The sequence below is a fragment of the Hippocampus bargibanti genome, linkage group LG10, assembly GCF_051943395.1.
Source record: "Hippocampus bargibanti isolate YZ-2025 linkage group LG10, ASM5194339v1, whole genome shotgun sequence".
NCBI lineage: Eukaryota > Metazoa > Chordata > Actinopteri > Syngnathiformes > Syngnathidae > Hippocampus > Hippocampus bargibanti.
The window spans coordinates 20322907-20341348 of record NC_142743.1 but is presented as its reverse complement, the minus strand read 5'-3'; the positions used below and the strand labels follow the sequence as shown (position 1 = coordinate 20341348).

The window sequence follows — 18442 nt, the reverse complement described above, 5'->3', positions numbered from 1 at the left end:
AGAATTATTTGAATCATATTCATAACTGGATGAGTAACAAGAAAGCATCTTCTCCGAATCTGAAGCCATTGTTTTGATTCTCGAGCAAGGCAAGACGTCTTGCCGTGACACCACAAACATGGGGGCGGGACCTTCTGAAACTGGCCACTTCCGGTTTCAAATTGAAGTACTTTTTAGACACTTTAAGTCATTTTTATTGGTGTTTTGCATTTGACTAAAAATATCATACTGTGTGTTTTGGGTATTTTAGATTCTATAAAACGTTTTTCTGATGTCAGTTAGGAAACAAAAAAGTGACGTCGGTTGTCCTTTAAAATGATACCATAAATGCTATAAATAACCAAATATCATTCTTTTATTCATTTCTTTTTATTCATCTAGCTATCCAGCTATCTAGCTGGCTGGCTATCTCGCTAGCTATATCGCTATATAGCTTGAGGTCACTGATTCGCTGTGGCGACCCCTTGACGGGAAAAGCCTAAAGAAAAAGAAGCTCTATAGCTGGCTAGCTATCTAGCTAGATATCTATTTACTATCTATTAGCTATCTATATGGCTGGCTAGCTATTTCGCTAGCTATCTATTATATATTTATACATATTTAGCTAGCTATCTATTAGCTATCCAGCTTTCTTTCTATTTGAGTTACTTCTGAATTGAGTGAACGCTTGCGCATGTGGCTGCCGCTGCTCACCCACAAAAAAATGTATCCTGTGACTGTAAAGTGACTTTGAGAATTTTGAAAGGCGCTTGTAAATGAAATGTATTATGATTATTATTATTCAATACCGAAACTTGTTGAGAACACACCAAGCAATAATAATAATAATAATAATAATAATAATACATTTTATTTTAAGCGTCTTTCAAAGCTCTCAAAGACACTTTACAGTAACAGACAAGCATGGAGTCATCGTTTGGTTGGTTGAATGGGCAGGAAGATTATGCGGAACACGCAGTGCGCATTGGTGGTGATCAATACAGATACGCAAACTACTTATACATCTCATATCCTCGGTATGAAAACGCGAACGTTTCTCCGTCCTGGCTAATGTGCTTCACTGTTTAGCCCAGTCGTTCGATATAGCTTCAAAAAAGTCGTGATCAAAGACTTGCCGCCGTATTTAGGGAATAATGGTGCTGATGAGAGAGCACCTAATGGCGCCGTGGACAATGGCATATGTGTTTGATAGAGAATAGACAGAAAATAAGTTATATTTAAAAAGTTTCATGCTTAAAAGACCCACAAGGGAAGCACAGAAAATCTGGGTTCAATCTGAGGTGAACACACACAGCCTGTTAAACTGTCATCTTCATGTCGGAGATCTGGCCTTGGACTAATTTTCAACTCGATCAACTCCTTCACAGAAAGATGTCATTATCCAGGTTACTAATTTACAGTTCATGGAAAGGACAACCAATTAAAATGTCTATGTTCTGTTGTTTTATAGTCGTTGGTGCTTTGGACATCCAGGCGTGTGGTATTCAAATCAATATATTTCCACAAGCTGATTAACTCCATACATGGAGCTTTGTCGCCCTCTTCTGGCTCTTATTGGTCCTACACTACGTTTTCAGACCAAAGTACAGCAAAATGCATTGACGTGATGGAAGGACTGCTACAATGTGTCCTTTTTTTTTCGGTCAGGGGCGTTCCTTCAGTGACGTCACTTATGGACTCGTCACCAACTCAAAAACAAGACTTCCGGAATATTCAGCGCGAGTCTTCAAACGTAAAATATAGCTTGTCCGGAGATGTCGGTTGTCCTTTAAAGTACACAACAATAAATAAATCACAAGAAACTGGGATTTAAAGTTTTATAAGACTTATAAAATGAAAGAAAAAGAACATAACACCAACCAAGTCAAATCAAACTTTGGGCTTTTCCTTAAGAAGTATTTACAAAAGAGAATAATGTACAGGTAATAATGACCCAGAAATGAAGGAGGCTACATATAGTCTACCATCTTTTATAGTGATAATATATTTGTTATATACAATATAAATGGCAAGGTTGGAGCAAAAACGGACATAACAGAGTTTGCAAAAGTTTGAATAAACTTCAAGTATCCATCTTGGGTTTTCACAGGTTCTTTTAAATGATGAATAGATTGTTCAATGCAAATATTTGATGGAGCTGAGAAACGAGACATGGGAGAATACGACAGGACATTGTAACAAACACGAAAGCACAACAAACACTTCTCAGAGTTTTGTAACGGCCCACGTTACAAGAAACTGAACACGAGCACGAGTCTCCTATTTACATCAAAAGTGATATTTTATCTTATTGGGTGAAACTGTAGCACACAGGTGTCAAAGTCAAGGCCCGGGGGCCAAATCCGGCCCGCCACATCATTTTTCTCGGCCCGCGAAAGCAAATCAAACGTGTGAAATTCCATGATGCTTGTTAAAATCCTAAGCAAAATTTCATATTTTTGGATGTAAAACACAATAACAGTCATTATTCTTGACTTCAGATTTGAAAACTAGATACTCATTCATTTGTTGAGCGCTCTATATGAAATATGTGGATGGGGTTAAACATTCTAATGGCTTCCCCAAATTCATAACGGCCATCGAGAGGAAACCATAACTACAATGTGGAGGTAAAAAAATGACTCTTGACACCCCTGCTGTAGCATTAAAAAAAACTCTGCTGTAGCATGTTAAAAAAAACTCCTTGATGAAAGGATTGCACAAGAGTGAGCGGACGTGCAAATGTTCTGATCATGGAAATTTAAACAAAAACGTTGCAGGTACTCAAATGTCACGACAAGACAGTCCGATGTCACATTTAATTATCTCTCATAGGGAAATCGACAACTTCAACTCTGCAAATGCTCCAAAAACGTATTTCAGTTGATTGAATAGCTAGTACCTTTCATTTACCATTCTTTTAAGAATAACACGAAATTTAATGAAACAAAATCTAACACCGAAATCAACTGCACAAATAGAAGAAATTAGTATTTGGATTCTTATACGCTTATTGTGAACGTCTCTCTTTGCCTTTATTGTCCGCGTAATAGTTCCAGGTGCGTGAATTTCTAACGCTACTTCATATAACACTGTAGGGATTAAATGCGGCACATGTTTACACAATAGTATTAGAGGAGACGTCCGTATCGAACAGCGGCTGCAGTCCTCTTCATGTAGTTTGTCCTACAGAAGAGAAAATAAAAAAGTACAGTGATACTTTGGCTTACGAATTTAATTGGTTCCCAGACAGTGTGTAAGGAGAAAAGTGTGTTTCCCAAAAATGAATTTCCCATAGGAAACCATTAAAATGAGAATAATCCGTTCCCAGGTTCCAGAATTTTCTTTCTAATTTTCTAAGACTTAAAACGACACAAAATATACCTCATTTTATGTATAATAAATGTGCTACGGTATTATAATTAAAGAAATAAACTGGCTTGATGGAATGGAGTGGCCGGTTTCATCAGCATTAAACACTTGAGGAACGTAGCCGCCTTCTTTCACCATCTTGAGGAATGATCCCTTGTAGGTGCTTTCTCTGCGATAATTTTACCTTGTTCCTCATCAATTGTGTTCTGTTTAGCTGAGTTGATAGCTTTTTGCATCAAGTGTACAAATGGCTTGTGCGGGTTTGTTTTTGTGGAGCCTGATTGATGGGAATTTTAACCTTGCAGTCTACACTCTGCCTTTGAACTATCAAAGTTGAAACGAGTCCAAATTTCACTGTTTTCCATCCATTTTGTCACTCTCTCTCTCTGTCGTCTGTCTGCATGTCTCTTTAATGTTTAAAGCACCTCCCCTCACTGCTGCGTTCTTGACCAATCACGTGGCTTTAACCGAAGACTGGGGGCGGGGAATAGAGGACCAAAACAAGCCGGCTGGCATTTTCTTGTGAGGAGAACAGGCTCATTTGCGAACGACACATCACTCATTGTGGCAGCTCCGTGTGCATCCCGAAAAATAGTTCGTATGCCAAAGTCAAATTTCCCTAAATTTAACGTTCGTAAACCGAAAAGTTCGTAAGCCAAGGGGTATCACTGTACTCTGTTCTTGAAGCATTCTTCTGTCAATAGAATCGAGGGCTGTGAAATGTCAATAGCTGTCTCAGTAGCACTCTCCTCCCACCTCCCTTCTTAGCATACGATGAGAGGCAGCGGCTCGCTTTCACGTCGCTGATTCTTCTTCAGCAGCTGGATACGATTGTGGCAGTAAAACTTGATGGCCCGCCAGTCCCGCTGGTTGCTAACCAGCAGAGGACACTGTTGCAGGCAGCGTTCGCAGTCGGCCTTGGCGGGCACCCGGAGCTCGTTGATGTTTTGGGTCAGGTGTTCCTCCACCGCCGCGCGCTCTGCTTCGGACCAGGGACGTTTCAGAACGCCACGCTTCCCTGCAAGAAAAGCGTTTTTAAGAAACAAACGTTTCGCCTGAGTGGTCACTGCAATACGCGGAGTTTCAATGGAAATGGTATTCATTCATTCTCTACTCGACATGTGCAAAAATGTGTCCACTCCAGTGGACACATTTAGACTCCTTCCAGGACTCACAAAATATTGAGTTTTGGGACAACATTCAATACTTAGATTCTCTTCTTTCATCAGTAAGAGTTAATTCCTAAATTATATGGGTTTGGAGTTATATGAGCTTGAAATGAGGGCAGCTGTCCAAAATACAATACATACATATTGGTTTATATAGCGCTTTAACAATAGCTGAAGCTGGAACAAAGCACTAACATAGAAAATAGGGAAATGCTGCCCCCTCGTGGAATGGACAAAACATTGCAAAAAATAATAATAATAATTATCTCCAAAATAGTAGGTGCACGTGATATAGCACACTTGAAGCCAATTACCCTGCATGTGTGCGGTATTTCTTGCTCGTTCGCGCACTTTTCTCAGGTCGAGTTGTTGGGCAAAGTTGGGCAAGATGACCTTGGCTAATTATTTGAGCCTCACAAGCGCTTCCATCCGTAACATCATTTTCTTGTCATACAGAAATCATTGTAAGAACACCTGTTATTTTTTTTTCACTATATATTTTGGAAATGGGAATCATTATCACGGGGTTTTGACTTTGTTGCCAAAGCCATAGTCAAATCTGAATAAAATAAATGTCCTGACTGTTTGCAGCCATGTTTTTTTTTGGGTTGTTGAAGCCGTGCAGGCATCGGGATGCACCAAAATGGATACCGCCTCTTGTAACATATGCCAATAGCCCAGTAAACAAAGTTGCTTATTTGAGCATAGTTCTTAGCATGTGACTGCTTCAGACATGTGGCCATGGCGCATAGTAAAAGCTGAATGAAATAAAATGTCTTGACTGTTCGCGGCCATGTTTGTTTTGTTGAAGCAGGCTAGCCAACGACGGTGGATAAATATTGAATTCAATTACATTGTCTGAAAAGTCATGATGAATATTTTGGGTTGAAATATTCAAGAAATAATTACCATCTCATTTCGGGTGCTCATGTTTAATTGGAATGTAATTGGATTCTGATGAGTTGCTGGACCATATAAATACGAAAACCCTCCTATGTCATGAAAAGCAAACAAAATGTTGTCTTACCCGAGCCTCTCCTTCGGCTGATTGGCTGCAGAGGAGGAGGTGAAGCATGTGACTGGGCGCTCTTGATCTTTTTGGGTCGTCCCACTCGTCCGTTGTTCTTGCCCTTCCTGACGTAGAGCAAGGTTGGTGTGGGTTTTGGGGAGGTAGCGATGGTAGGGGACTCTGGTTTCTCCTTTGCTTGCTCCCCCTCCGATTCTCCCTCTGAGTAAGAGTCTGCGGAGTTTCCCGACATCACTGTGAACGGAAAAAGGAAAGAAAAAGGAGCTTTATGTCTACGTAAGCTCTGTCGTACAGGAGCTTTATAAAAGTCTACTTGTTGCAGTACTTCCCATTGATAATAATAACTAAGGCATACCGTATTTATTCGAGAATAACGCACACACATGTATAACGCGCACCCCCTAATTTTCAATTACAAATCGGTCAAAAATTTTGCTTCACCTTTTCTCGGCTCAGATCAAACATTGTGATAAAAACTATTTATTGACAATGTAAACACTGAATCGAAACTCTGAATACTGGTAATTGTGCAAAACAGCAATGCTTAACTCGCGTTTCAGTGTGGGCGAAGCGAGGAAAGGAAATGAAGCTAACGAAATGGTAATCACCAAAACAAAAAAAATGAATGCGCGTGATACGGGTCTTTCCGAGAAAATGGAAACTGAAGAGCGCGAATAGCCATGGAAATGCTGCCCCTGCCTGAAAGGGATAAAAAAATTAAATATACACGTAATATCCGACTTACAACCAGCTCAACTTACGACCACACATACTTACAACCATGCCCTATTTTTAAAAATGTTAATTCTACGGCAGGCATCGCAACGCGCTAGCAGGCCGGCAACGCATAGCACAATTTTGGTCACCCAGCCAGCATCTCACTCTCGCACAGATATTAACTGTGTGATGGCACCAGACGGGGGGGGGGGGGGCGCGTCATTTGCGCAGTCATTTAGCCTTTTGAGAATCTCGACTTACAACATTTCGAATGAATTTCGACTTACGACCATTTTGACTTACGACCGTTCGTCAGAACGGAACTCGGTCGTAAGTCGGATGTTACCTGTATATGAGATTCTTTTTTTCCCAGGCCTCATTTATAACGCGCACCCAAACTTTTGGGTTCTTGTTTAGGGAGAAATTTTTGTGCGTTAAGCTCGAATAAATACAGGACTTACGGAACACCATCTGACAAAAATGTCACAAAAAGGAAACAATATTGTTATAACCCTCATATTATGTTATGGGGTCAATTTTACCCGTTTCCATGTTTGTGTTGACTAAAGCTAATTTTGACTAAATATAATTTCCTTTTCCTTTCTTCAAAACAGTTCTAAACTATCGCAATAGGATAGAAAAAATGTCGTCATGACATTTCGAAATATGTTATTTTTATGGCTCTCTTAGTCAAAAAGGTTCCTGACCCCTGTTCTATCTTATTGAATGGTTCTGTCAGACCAATGGAGTGAAACCGCATGACTTCCCATGGCACACGTGTTGATCTCTCACACTTATGCCAGTGGTTGGGAATCACTGACTGACAGCGACTTTAATAGAACAACAATAAGCAAAACCGGCTCACCATCCAACTCCAAGCAGATGTGGTTGAGGCTCATGCCTCTGAAGAGCACTCCGTCTCTCTCTCCACACAACACAACGCGGCCCACTCTGCCCATCAGGCCCGGATCTTGGCCAATTCCGGCGCAGTTCTGTGTGACGTGATACTCCCTCTCCAGGAAGTGCTCCAGCCTTTCCACCGCGCTGCCTCCCGGCTGGCCCGGTTCCTCTCCCTCTCCGAGGAGCAGGAGCTGGGTCAGGATGGCCACCTGCCGTCGTACCCTGGTCTGCGTGAGGGCTCTGGGGTTGCGGGTGCCGCTGGAGCGGGCGAGGCTTCGAAGGAGGTCGGTGCCTCGGAGGGGGGTGGCGGGGGAGTGGTAGGGCCTGGCGAAGATGTACGGGTTGACCGGGTCAACGCCCACGTCTTGACGCGTCTGCAGGAGGAGTTCCAGGCAGGCCTCGCAGTGAGGGGGCAGAATGAGGGGCTGGATGCGACCACGTTTGCCCTGGACGCCCACCCGCGGCAAGTGGGAAAGAACCAGACGCTCAAAGGGAGACAGAGAAGCCTCCAGCGGCGTTAGAGCCGGGGGAGAGCCGGGAGGGACGGGAACGGGGCACTGAGGGGTGACGCGGGCTCGGTACTCTGCGATGGACAATTTGGAGACCTCGCACTCGCGCCGTCGGTTGTACAGGATGAGGAGCGCCAGGCTGGAGTGGCAGAGGAGTCGCCAGGCCTCGGCCGATTGCAGCTGACGAGACAGCGACAGGAAGGCCGAATGTTGCAGCCGGCGCAGGTACAGAACGAGGGACGACAAAGACGACAGGAGGGGCAGCATTTGGTGACGGCCGGAACTGCGCACAAACCACAAAATGGATGAAAGGGATTTGCCACAGTATTTTGCATCTATCAGCAATTGCAAACCACTTTGTGTGTGCGTCAATTGACGTGATTAATTTTGAGAAGATGCTTCTTGGGTAGATAATTACAATACAATACATATTGAATTATATAGCGCTTTAACCAAAAGCTGAACTGTAATAAAGCGCTTAACATGGACAGCTATCATACACAGGAAATAAAGCAGTCACAAAGATAGTAGAAAGCACCAGGGAGTAAAACCAAAATCAAGCCAGAATTATTAAGGTATTAAAGTAAAATAAAATTGCAAATACAGTACACTTATCACGGCTTTTTGCGACGCTTTCAAAATAAAACCACATCACATTTTGTGTTTTATTTTGACTTCTTAACTCATTAACTGCCTTTCCCGAATTTATTCGGGAATTGAAAAGCATGACGTGGAGCGCCATTCCCAAATTTGTTTGGGTTTGTTTTTTTCTTGCGGGGGAGTGCTTTTCAAGCTTCAGTCAGACCTCTGACAATATTTATTTATCCCTCCCACGAGGGGGCAGCATTTACCTTTTGTACAGCTGCCCTCACTTGCACCTCAGATAAATCCAAACCATTATAATTTAGGAATTAACCAGCTCCTTTCTTTCTTAACTCATTCAATGCCATTCCCGAATTCATTCGGGAATTGAAAATATGACATAGAGGGCCATTCCGGAATTTGTTCGGGTTTTGTTTTTTCATGAATGGGTGCCGATAAAGCGTTGGTCATGGCCTCTGGCAATGTTTTTTTTTTTCTATTCCACTAGGGGGCAGCATTTCCTTTTTTTTCCATGCTAGCACTTTGTTCCAGCTTCAGCTGTTGTTAAAGCGCTATATAAACCAATATAATAATAATACATTTCATTCATAAGCGCCTTTCAAAACTCTCAAGGTCACTTTTCAGTCACAGGAGAAGTTTTTTCTGTGGATGAGCAGCAGCACTCAACCCGGAAGTAACTCAAATAGATAGAAAGCTAGCTAGTTCGCTAATAGAAAGGTAATAGATAGCTAGCTCGATAGCCAGCCAGCTAGATAGTTATATATCTAATTAATAGCTAGCTAGATAGCTAATAGATAGTAAATATATAGCTAGCTACATAGTTAGCTATATATATACAGTAAAGTCTCGTTATATCGATATTCTCGGGAGTCCGAAAAATATCGATATAACCGGGACTATCGATATATCAGACCCTGTGCGCATGTAATTTTCTCCTTGCGTGCATAGAAATAGTATCGTAATAAGCGGTACTATCGATATAACCGATATCGATATAACGAGACTTTACTGTATATAATATGTATTGCATTGGATTTTGGACAGCTGCCCTCATTTCAAGCTCATTACTGCAGACCCATATATAATTTAGGAAATAACTCTTTTCTTTCTGATGAAATAAAACACTCTGAGGTTTCTTACATTGCATTGAATGTTTATCTCGTCCTAAAACTCAATATTGTATTCTGTGGTTCCTGAAATGTGAGTGAAAATGACAAAAACCCTGGCACTGCAATGGGCATATTTGCACATTGTCCGGCAGTGAATGAATTCCCAATTGGGATCTTGGTGTGGCCCAAGGAGTCAAAGAATTCCGACTGATGAAAGCCAGTTGAAAGGCAGTTTGAGCAAAAATACTTGACAAAGCAATGAAGAGTTACCTGAGTGAGTCTTTTTCCTTCTCCTCAGCCCCGCTTTCATCATCTCCATCCACCACACCACCATTCTCGTCCTCATCGTTCTCTTCTTCTCCATCCATTTTTTGCTTCAATATCTCGTTGGAAGCCTCTTTCCCGATAGACTGAGCGCAGCCGACCTCGAAGTCTTCCTCTTTGAGCCTCTTTGCTCGCAGTACCTCCGCAGCTTCTTCGTCTTCCTCTTCATCCAGGCATTCCTTTTTTGGTCTCCTTCCTCCTCCCTTTCTGGGTGGAGTCACAGGTACCGGTGGCGGGCTCCTTTTCAAGACCGACACCGCCACGGCGTTCTGCCCTCGCGGAGGCGTCATTGCGGGCGATTGTTTGGCTGCGGTTGGAGGACATAAGGAGAGATCCTCGACACCGCTCCGTTCTGCTCGGCCCTGTGAGGCAACAGGTGACGCCTTTGTGTTGTGATTAGCGTGGGATGTTGTGTTTTGCGTGTTCAGGCGGGCCATCTGAGTGTAATGCTCGACGAGAGCGGAGCACACGTCCGGCTGGTGAGCGTGGTGTTTATCCAAATGGTGGCCCAATGAGCGGAAGTGGCGTCCGCAGTAGTCACAAGTTTGCCGCATGGAGTCGATGGACACGCCTCCTCGGGGAACGTCTGTGTTGCATGTGCCGCCGGGGCTGAGAGGAACCGGGGCTTTAAACACTGGCTTGCTTGAGGTGGAGAAAGAGGATTCGGGAGAAGAGGGCACGGGAGGGTGGGAGGAAGAGAGGGGCCGACTGGAGGAAGCAGGCGCAGAGTGCCCGGACTGAGTCCGATTGGGAGTCTTTTTCCTTGAAGGAGTGCCGCGGCGCTTCTTGCGCCTACGTGGGGGGCGCCCGCGAGGGCTTGCGTTGTCCTCGTCTCCCGCATCGGACTCGCTGGCATCAGAATGCGAGATGGGTGAGGAAGAGGGCGAAAGGGACCAAGAGGGGGTGACGTAGTCCTGGTACTGCTGCTGTTTCTTCGCTCGCTGGGGAATCGACATCGGCTCGTCCTCCTGAAAGAAACGTCAATCGTCTATATTTTTTTAATCGCTGCGTACGGTCGGATTGATAAAAGCATAACGTACGCATGCGCTGTGAGTTGTCTGCATTTCCGCTTGTGTTCGCATTTTTTCTCATTTCAAATAATGTACGGCGTACTACAACTTTTAAATGGAAATTGTAATCATTTATAAAGGCAGCAATAATAATAATAATAATAACAATAACAATAATAATAATCAGAATCCCTTTATTCGTTCCACAATGGGGAAATTTGCAAAACAAATTGGAGAATGCGGGCATCGATCCCGCTACCTCTCGCATGCTAAGCGAGCGCTCTACCATTTGAGCTAATTCCCCCATCATCACAACAACAACAACAACAACAACAACAACAACAACAACAACAACAACAACAACAACAACAACAACAACAACAACAACAACAACAACAACAACAACAACAACAACAACAACAACAACAACAACAACAACAACAACAACAACAACAACAACAACAACAACAACAACAACAACAACAACAACAACAACAACAAATTATTTTTAAACACCTTTCAAAACTCTCAAGGTCACTTTACAGTTACAGGATATTTTTTTTCTATGGGTAAGCAGCGGGAGCCACACGCGCCAGCGTTCACTCAATCCGAAAATAACTCAAATTAGAATCAGCCGTCAGCTCATTGTCGTCTCGGTGAACCACTTTATTTTCTACGAATGGGTGATGACGTAGAAATCCAGTCTCGCGAGGCATCGGGCATAGGCCAGGTGCATTCTGAGGCTTTGGGCGTGGCCACAAGCGAAAGCGGCCCACGCCTGAAATCGAGCTTCACAAATTGTTTCACATGTTTACTCGGGACACGCCTCGAAGCCTCGGCACAGTCGGGTGACATCACTAACTCTAACTACAGTAAAGTCTCGTTATATCGATATCGGATATATCGATAGTCCCGGTTATATCGATACTATTTCTATGCACGCACGGACAAAATTACATGCAAACAGGGTCGGATATATCGATAGTCCCGGTTATATCGATATTTTTTCGGACTCCCTTGAATATCGATATAACAAGACTTTACTGTATTAGACAATCAACCAAAGAAGGGAAATAAATGTACTGCTAGATGACATACAAATTCACTATGTGCATGCATCACAACAGCTTACAAGTATGGGCATTTATTAACTAAAGACGAACAAGCAGATATCTCGACCTTTTTGATGTTGCTGTTCTCCGTGTCAGAGTTGCACTCATGTTGCGCCGGAGACATGGAGCCACGGAAACCCTGAGGAACACAAACCAGTAAAGCAAAACATATTCTTTTAAATGTTTGTCATTGCAATCATTCTCCGGCGATATTTTGGGCCAGATGGTGAAATACGATTATGATATTAAGAATCTTAAAGGACAACCGACGTCTCCGGACAAGTTGTGTCCATAATTTGTAAAATGGCTTCAAATGACTTCTACTGAGCGTATTTTACAAAGATTCCACCGCATATAGCTATATTATATGTTTTAAGACTCGCACTGAATATTCAGGAAGTCTTGTTTTTGAGTTGTGACGAGTCCGTACGTGACGTCACTAAAGGACCGTTTACCGTAAAAAAGACGCATCGTAGCGGTCCTTCCATCACGTCAATGTATTTTGCTGTACTTGTTTGGTCTGGGGACCTCGTGTTGCACCCAAAAGCCGCCAGAAGGCCAGAAGAGGGCGTCCAATCGGAATCGGAGGTGGGCACTGGAGGTCGCCATTTTGTGGCTCTTTTTTTTGGGTGAGAGATTTTCCCCCAATGTTGCCTCAAAATGGCACATATAATTGTTTAATCGATTGCAAACATGTATGCTTTCCTCTTCAGAACTATTTGAATCATATTCATAACTGGATGTGTAACAAAAAAGCATATTCTCTGAATCTGAAGCCATCGTTTTGATTCACAAGCAATGCAAGACGTCTTGGCGTGATGTCACGAACTGGGGGCGGGACTTTCTGAAAATGCCCAGCTCAATTGTTTTGCAGATTTTGGACACTTTAAGTCATTTTTATTGGTGTTTTGCATTTGACTAAAAATATCATACTATGTGTTTTGGGTATTTTAGATGCTATAAAACGTTTTTCTGGTGTGAGTTAAAAAACAAAAAAGTGACGTCGGTTGTCCTTTAAGCAATGCTTAGCATTCGCATTAGATTTCTTCTAAGACTGTCAATAATAAATGTGGTTTTGGAGGAAATTGTGCATCACCTCTTAACCTCTGATCTCAGGATGTCAATGTACTTTTTCGAGCCGAAATCCAAGTCATTATAATCATTTTGTTGGGGAAAAACGGATTCAGTTCAATAGAATCCATTAAAGGGACAGATGTCAGCCACTAATGATAGTTAGTTACCTAAGTGCTATAAGGTAGGTGTTGGAGCTCAGTCATCACCATGGTAACCCCATGCCCTAGCTTTGTCTGCACGTGTGTCAGAGAGCGTGTGTGTAGTGGGAATGCGTGTGTGTGTGTGTGTGTGTGTGTAAGGTGTACAGCAGTGTGCGACTGTGCCCATTGTTGCCTCCCTGAGGCGATTGGTCTATATGCTTGAGTCTTTACGGTTACAAACGTTGAGCCTATGATCTAGGACACACATGACATTTACAATTTTTAATGCTGGAAACACAGAAATATGTGGTACAATTCACATGCAAATACCCAATCACTGTCGCTCACGTTGTATTGCGTTGCATTTGTTCACAAGAGAGAGATAGCAGAGTTTTCAAATATTAACGTCATATGCTGTGATATATTTAAAATCACATTGAAATATGAGCAACATCTGATTTTTCTTTCAAAGTACCATTCCAACAGATTCATTGTTCTGGTCTATTGAGGAAAGTGTTGGTGGAACGACCGATGGTTTGCATTGATCAAGTTCATGTCTCCCTGGGTGACAGTTAAACATGAAGTATAAATGGTTATTTAAGCGAGAAGCCATTTTGTTGGCATTCTAAGCATGTTCATGAAAACCTTTCAATAAAGGGGACCAAATGGACTTCTCACATTTATTTATGTTTGTTTGTTTGTTTATTTCATCAACTTCCCAGACCGCTTATAATCCTCATTAGGGTCGCGAGGGACGCTGGAGCCTATCCCAGCTGTCTTTGAGCACGAGGCGGGAAACACCCTGAATTGGTTACGAGCCAATTGCAGGGCACACGAATACAAACAACCATTTGCTCTCATAGCCACACTTAGGGACAATTTTTTGGAGCGCTCAATCAGCCTGCCATGCATGTTTTTGGAATATGGGGGGAAACCGGAGGACCCGGAGAAAACCCATGCGGGCTCGGGGAGAACATGCAAACTCCACAAAGGGAGGTCGGACCGGGTATTGAACTCATGACTGTGAAGTCGGCGTGCTAACCACTCCACTATCGGGTTCCATCCATCCATCCATCCATCCATCCATCCATCCATCCATCCATCCATCCATACATACATACATACATACATACATACATACATACATACATACATACATACATACATACATACATACATACTGATCTCTATTTGTTTATCTACTTATTTCTGTATGTATTTATTTGTTTAGTAATGTATCTATTAGTTTTCTTGTTTATTTATTTTATGTGAGGCAATAAATAAAAATACTAACCAGATTCTCTCCCCACTCGGTCAGGCTGTAGTCCACAGTGATCTCCTCTCCTTTGGTGATGTCTCGGATCGCTATGACCACCAGTCGCACTTGGCTGCCACAGTGAACCTCTCTGATGCGACAGTTCGGGGATGGTGGAAAGGAGGCGATTGCCGGGGCGGTCGCAGAGGCAACAGGGGCAGTCGGTGCTGCAGATGTGGAAGTCACAGAAGAAGCTTGAGCGGAGGTTGCGGGCACTGGAGTTGGGGTTCGAGCTGAAGAGGCAGCCGGTGTGGTTGCTGAACTGGAGCTAGCCTTGGATGCGTTGGAAATTTTGTCATGAGTCGGTTCTGACGGACCACTAGAAGACACGGCACAACAGGTACCATCAGTATTTTTAAAATAGATGTATATATGTATAAAGTATAAAGTATATAGTTTATTGTCAAGAAATAAGGGGTATGCTGTCGAGATATTTTGAGATATTGACAAAAATATTGGCACAAATACATATACAAAAAATATTGACACAAATAGACGACACAAAGCCTTCATCAATTATCTTGTAAAGTGTACTGCGATGACACTGCCAGACGTGTGCAAAAAGGTGTCCGCTCCAGTGCCAGGGTTTTTGTTATTGTCACTCAAATTCCAGGACCCACAGAATGTTGTGTTCAGAATCAGAATCAGACAGCCTTAAATAGTCCCACAATGGGGAAATTTGCAATTCACAGCAGCAATTTGAAAGGAGGTGAGGGGGGGAGTAAAGACAAAAACAAAGTATTCTAAGCATAATGGAAATGTCAGAGGACTGCAATGTATAACTATGCAAAAATGTTTCATAAAGAACTGTACATAGTGCAAGTATAAAAAGCAGATTTGATATATGAAACTGGACTATGTAAACATTCAATACAGTGTTATAAACCTTAGAATGGCTTCTTTCATTAGAAAAAAATAGTTAATTCCTAAGTTATATGGGTCTGGAGTTATGAGCATGAAATGAGGGTTGCTGTCCAAAATCCAATGCAATACATATTTGTTTAACAGCTGAAGCTGGAACAAAGCGCTAAGATGGAAAAAAAAGGGAAATGCTGTCCCCTCCTGGGAGGGAGAAACATTGCCAGAGTTCAAGGCAAGCGTTTTATCGGCACCTAAGCGAGAAAAAAACAAAACCTGAAGAAATTCGGGAATGGCGCTATATGTCATATTTTCAATTCCTGAAAAAATTCATATTGAACTGTGACTCGTGCTGATTTTCTATTATTCTCTTTTGGACAACACTTTCTTTCTGAGAGTTTGCAAAAAAAAAAGAAAAATAAGTGGGCCAATTACTGAGCGTAAATATGAACCAAGAGGTACAATGGGATTTGGTAGAATGAAATCTTTCATCGAGACATATCCCCCCCCCCCCCCCCCAAAAAAAAAGACAAATTGTCCATGGTTTCATGTGACTGTTACACCGATCCAAAGTGCCCACTTGCACAAAATCAGCTGAGATGGCCTCCAGCTCATTCACAAAAACAGAAGTGCAAAAAAACGGTGAATGAAGGGAGTGAGAAGGTCAATAGAGAACACCGCTGCTTACCAGCTGTTGGGAGAAGGTTCTGTCTTAGGGAGGGACCCGTCCGGTGTGGGACGTTTACCCTCAGCAGCTTCCTTACGGTCACCTATCAAAATTACAACAAGCCTTGTAAATAAAAGGATTACAAGTATGCATATACCCACACAACCCCCCCCCCCCCCCCCCCCCCCCCCCCCGCCCACACACACACACGCACACACAAATGTTCACCCATTCTTCTGGATCACATGCACAGCTGTGCGTATGTGCAGAACCACACACTGAAAGACACAAAAGTAGGTCACACTCAATTGCACAAGCTCCACCTCCATAACAATCCCACTAGCAGATGCCCGTGCATTCATACACACATACACACAATCGCACATAGAGAAAAGGGCATGCACACACACCTTTGCTAAGGGTCTGTTCAGGGTTGTTCTCCTCATCAGGGGACGTAACAAAGACTTTCACAGGTGTCCCTTTGCGTTTCCTGCCACAGCCACGTCTGGAGAACACAAACACATCACTGCCATTAAGTCAATAAGCCAGCCGACAAAACTTCATGTCAATCAGATCAGAGATGAATCAACAATAACTGCCTCCGATTGATACAATTGTTGTTTCACTGTCTCATATAAGCTAACGTATACAGTGAAAATCGGTCATAAAAACACACTAAATAGATCAGAATGATAATAACGGGCAGATGGCGTTTGCCTTCCCCATTGTTTCTTTAAAAGGTTGTTATATTTCCACGACGCACAAGCCATTATACATGAAGCTAAAAGAATGTATTCACTGCTTGGTGTCACACTGACTTATATAAACCATTCTACCGGTATGTTGTTTGTTGACTCCCCTCCCCGACCCTGCCCCGAAAGAAAATAAAACATCCATAAAAGTTTATTATTATTATTTATGAGACCCATCGATGAGGTTTGACGTCAAGCAAAGATGTTTCTCTTTCATGTAATGATATTCAAGTGTCTTTATAATAGGACTTAAAGGACAACCGACGTCTCCGGACAAGTTGTGTCCATAATTTGTAAAATGGTTTCAAATGACTTCTACTGAGCGTATTTTACAAAGATTCCACCGCATATAGCTATATTTTACGTTTTAAGACTCGCGCTGAATATTCAGGAAGTCTTGTTTTTGAGTTGGTGACGAGTCCGTACGTGACGTCACTAAAGGACCGCCCTTTACCGTAAAAAAAGACGCCTCGTGTTACACCCAAAAGCCGCCAGAAGGCCAGAAGAGGGCGTCCAAGCGCCATATAAGGAATTTATCAGCCTGTGGAAATGGAGGTGGCCACAGGAGGTCGCCATTTTGTGCCTCTTTTTTTGGGTGACTTTCCCCCAATGTTGCCTCAAAATGGCACATATAATTCTTTAATCGATTGCAAACATGTATGCTTTCCTCTTCACAACTATTTGAATCATATTCATCCCTGGATGTGGAACAAGAAAGCATATTCTCTGAATCTGAAGCCATTGTTTTGATTAACTAGCAATGCAAGACGTCTTGGCGTGACGTCACGAACCGGGGCGGGACTTTCTGAAAATGCCCAGCTCAATTGTTTTGCAGATTTTGGACACTAAGTCATTTTTATTGGTGTTTTGCATTTGACTAAAAATATCATACTCCGTGTTGGGTATTTTAGATGCTATAAAACGTTTTTCTGGTGTCAGTTAAGAAACAAAAAAGTGACGTCGGTTGTCCTTTAAGATTGTTTATTGTGTGATTGGGAAGAATAAATTATTGCCCAGATAATTGAGGTTGCAGAAATAAAAAAAAAGCAGGGACACGCAGAACATGTAAATAGGCAAGCCTTTAACTCATTCACTGCCAGACGTGCAAAAATGTGTCCAATCCAAGCCAGGGTTTTTGTCATTGTCACTTGAATTCCAGGACCCAGAGAATATTGAGTTTTAGAACTACGTAAACATTCAATGCAGCTTAAGAAAGCTTAGACTCTCTTCTTTCATCAGAACAAAAGTTAATTCCTAAATTACATGGCTCCGGAGTTATCTGAGCTTGAAATGGAGGCGGCTGTACAAAATACAATACAAAACATATTGATTTATGTAGCGCTTTAACAACAGCTGAAGCTGTAACAAAGCACTAACATGGGAAAAAAAGCCAAATGCTGCCCCTTGTGGAAGGGAAAAAAACATCACCAAAGGTATGACCAGCACTTTATCAGCACCCTCTGCAAGACAAAACCTGAACAAATTTGGGAATGGCGCTCCACATCATGCTTTTCAATTCCCGAATAAATTCAGGAATGGCAGTAAATGAGGTAATAAAGCAAAATGTGATCACAGGAAAAAAAGAGGAAGAAAGCATCATTCAACACAGATATCAACCAGACCCGCAGTCTTCGTATTGATCCAATCCACTCCCATTTGGACTCTTGATATTATGTGTGTGTGTGTATATATTTTTGTGTGTGCTTGCGAGCGAGAAAGCATACAACTCCTGACGACATCAATCATGTCATGTGTTTCTACTGCCCCCTTCTGCAGTTTGAGCTCATCCATGTCAGATTTTCTTT

The 18442-nt window shown here is 42.5% G+C and overlaps 1 protein-coding gene and 1 non-coding gene across 2 annotated transcripts in view; both read right to left on the bottom strand.

Annotated features, from left to right (window-relative positions):
• Positions 1 to 1803: 1803 nt before the first annotated feature.
• LOC148892843 (uncharacterized) overlaps positions 1804 to 18442 on the bottom strand; it is a 23162-nt gene continuing 6523 nt past the window's right edge. The window contains exons 2-9 of the mRNA XM_089006825.1: positions 16296 to 16390; positions 15907 to 15988; positions 14340 to 14679; positions 11899 to 11970; positions 9656 to 10677; positions 7130 to 7956; positions 5548 to 5781; positions 1804 to 4369 (exon numbers count right to left, since the gene is read on the bottom strand). Of these exons, the coding sequence (XP_088862951.1) occupies positions 4116 to 4369; positions 5548 to 5781; positions 7130 to 7956; positions 9656 to 10677; positions 11899 to 11970; positions 14340 to 14679; positions 15907 to 15988; positions 16296 to 16390 (2926 nt within the window). The 3' untranslated portion in view covers positions 1804 to 4115. The remainder of the gene's footprint in view (positions 4370 to 5547; positions 5782 to 7129; positions 7957 to 9655; positions 10678 to 11898; positions 11971 to 14339; positions 14680 to 15906; positions 15989 to 16295; positions 16391 to 18442) is intronic.
• trnaa-agc (transfer RNA alanine (anticodon AGC)) lies at positions 10951 to 11023 on the bottom strand. Its single transcript has one exon. It is a non-coding gene; the product is annotated as a tRNA-Ala (tRNA).